Source organism: Bison bison, unplaced genomic scaffold, assembly GCF_000754665.1.
Source record: "Bison bison bison isolate TAMUID 2011002044 unplaced genomic scaffold, Bison_UMD1.0 scf7180017864371, whole genome shotgun sequence".
In the NCBI taxonomy this organism is placed as follows: Eukaryota; Metazoa; Chordata; class Mammalia; order Artiodactyla; family Bovidae; genus Bison; species Bison bison.
In genome coordinates this window covers 10,078,289-10,080,803 of record NW_011494943.1, presented here as the reverse complement: position 1 = coordinate 10,080,803, position 2,515 = coordinate 10,078,289, and the positions used below count along the sequence as shown (strand labels likewise).

The window sequence follows — 2,515 nt, the reverse complement described above, 5'->3', positions numbered from 1 at the left end:
AGGGGGCGCTGGCAAGATGTAAGCTAGTGAAGGTTCTAATCAAATATTTATCAGTTAATTGATCTCCGGAGGCTGCGGACAGCGCCCTCCCCCTCACCCGGGCCTTTCCACACTCCTGCCTGGCTCTCGGCTTCCCTCCTCTCCTCGCCCCCGCCTCCTCCCTGCCTCTACTCCGCCATCCTGGAGCCTGGGTGCTCCTCCACCCCTGGGAGCCTCCCGCCTCGCGGGCCCCTCCTCCCTCTTGGTGAACCCACCCCGGGTCCCGCTGGGCCGGAGCCAGAGGACGCGACCAGCGTGTTGGCCGACTGGGTGACGGGGCTTCTCGGCCGCTTGGGAGCAGTGAGGCAGGACCCTCATGAGTGTGTGCGTAGGCCTGTATCCGTCCACTTGTCAGGGACCTGGCGAGAGAGGGGAAGGACCTGGGGGCTTCCCCAAGGAGGAGCGGGACGAGACCTCTTTTTTCGTGTCGGGTCGCCCAGAAGTGAGGGCCATCAGCACCGAGGCGGAGGCTGGCACTGGGAGGGTTGGTTGCACGGTGGAGCTGGGCCCTGGGCTGATGTGGGGGCCTGCGGTCGCTGGCTAGAAGGGAGGTGGCCAGCCAAGCAGACTGTGGCAGTGGGGCAGGGCCCTGGCCTGAAGGCAGAACACCGCGTCTTCCGTCCAGTCTCCGTTGGCCTCGTGTGGCCAGTCCCCTTGGGCCACCTCCCCCACTCACGGTCGACTCAACATCTGAGGAGTTGGACTAACTCTCCCACCGGACGGCAGACCCCACCGGAGCAGGAACTACCCATCCTGCTCCCCACCAGAACCACAAGCCCAGCACCCCAGCTTCCCAACACACAGTTTGGGGTGAATAAATAGTCACCAATTGAAGGAACAGCGTGAGCAAGTCAGCGTGCCTGCTAAAAGAAGCACCTGTCTCGGGGTGGGGAGACTCTAAAACTGAGGTCAGACACACAGAGGTTGATGGGGGTGGGCACGGGAGCACACAAGGTCCCCTGTCCGCAGGGCACTGGGAAAGCAGTCAACCGTCCCCGCGTGTGCAATGGTCCTTCCACATTGTGGGGGCTCCTCCTGCGAGAGGTGACCCTGTCCTTCCAGGTGGTGAGGCCCCTTCTCCCCCAGAGGCACCCTCAGAAGGCCAGGGGTGCCTCCCCTGCTCATAGTGGCTGCTGAGAGCCTGCCCCCTAGTGTGTGTCCACAGGGAGGGTTGGCCAGAACACTAGTCCCCTCCCCTGAACCCACAAGGGACCCCAGTCCCTTCTCTGAGGCTGGGAGATTTTTCTACCAGGGCTTTTCTTTGTACCCAATACCAGTGGTTCTCACAGCCCCCAGATTTGGGGAGGAGGTCTGGAGTGAGCCGAGAATCTGCATTGCTGACCAGACCCCAGATGATGCCGATGCTGCAGATCCCAGCACCCCATTTGGAGAACCACTGTCCTGGGGCGCTTCCAGGCCTCGCCAAGGGCTTCTCAGAGCCCCAGGTTGGCTGGGGCCAGCATCGAGGGAATACATTTCCCCCTGGGGCAGCAGACCTTTGAGGGTGGGAAGGATCACTGGGACATCTTGGAGATCCTCGAGACGGAGGCCAGAACCCTCTGTGCCCTACGGACAGCACCTCACCCTGTGGCCACCATGAAGCTGAGTTGTATGAGGCTCCATGTCTTCATGATCAACTCCAGTCCTCCCCTCTGCAGGCTGTGAATCGTGTCCTCACACCTGCTTTACTAGTGAGAAAACCGAGGCTTAAAAGCCTTTCTCAGGCCAGAGAGTGGGGGTGTGGCCATCCAGGGCCAAAGGCAGGATCCTGCTGCTTCTGGAAGGTTCTGCGTCTTGACTGGCCCCATGTCAGTCTCCTGGTGAGGAAGGTTTCACAGGCCATCACCGCTGGGGGGCCCTGCATAGAGGGTACACGGGGCCACCCTGAGCTATTTCTTACAGCTGTGTCTGTCTACAGTTATCTGGAAATGTTTAATTATTTTTAAAATTCGGTGGATTAAAAATAAACCTTTAGTGTGCTCGGACCTGACAAATTCACACAAGTGGCCTCAAACTCAGGGGTGTCTCGCCGCAGACCTGGGCTCCCCTGAATGCCCCTGGAAGCCCAGCTGTGAGCTGGATGCCCCGTGCTGGGGGAGCGCCCCATCCCATGCGGCCTGGACAATGCTGCTCAAAGTCTAGTTCAGGACCACAGGGCCTCCTGGAGAGGGGCCGGTGAAAGGAGGCAGAGTCCCGGCCAGACCGCGGTCTAACCAGCCTTGCTCTCTCCTCCGCAGGGCAATCAGGACGCCACGGCTCCGCCTGAAGCGATGGCCCAGCCCTACCCCCCAGCCCAGTACCCCCCTCCGCCACAGAACGGCATCCCCGCCGAGTACGCCCCACCCCCACCGCACCCCACGCCGGACTACTCGGGCCAGACCCCGGTTCCCCCAGAGCATGGCATGACCCTGTACACACCAGCACAGACCCACCCGGAGCAGCCAAGCAGTGACACCAGCACACAGCCCATCACAGG

General features: G+C 61.5%; 1 protein-coding gene across 1 annotated transcript in view; it reads left to right on the top strand.

Moving 5' to 3' along the window:
• RBFOX3 (RNA binding protein, fox-1 homolog (C. elegans) 3) overlaps positions 1 to 2,515 on the top strand; it is a 330,137-nt gene that overhangs the window by 304,405 nt on the left and 23,217 nt on the right. Inside the window, 1 exon segment of the mRNA XM_010856521.1 lies at positions 2,277 to 2,515. Coding sequence (XP_010854823.1) covers positions 2,310 to 2,515 — 206 coding nt within the window. The 5' untranslated portion in view covers positions 2,277 to 2,309.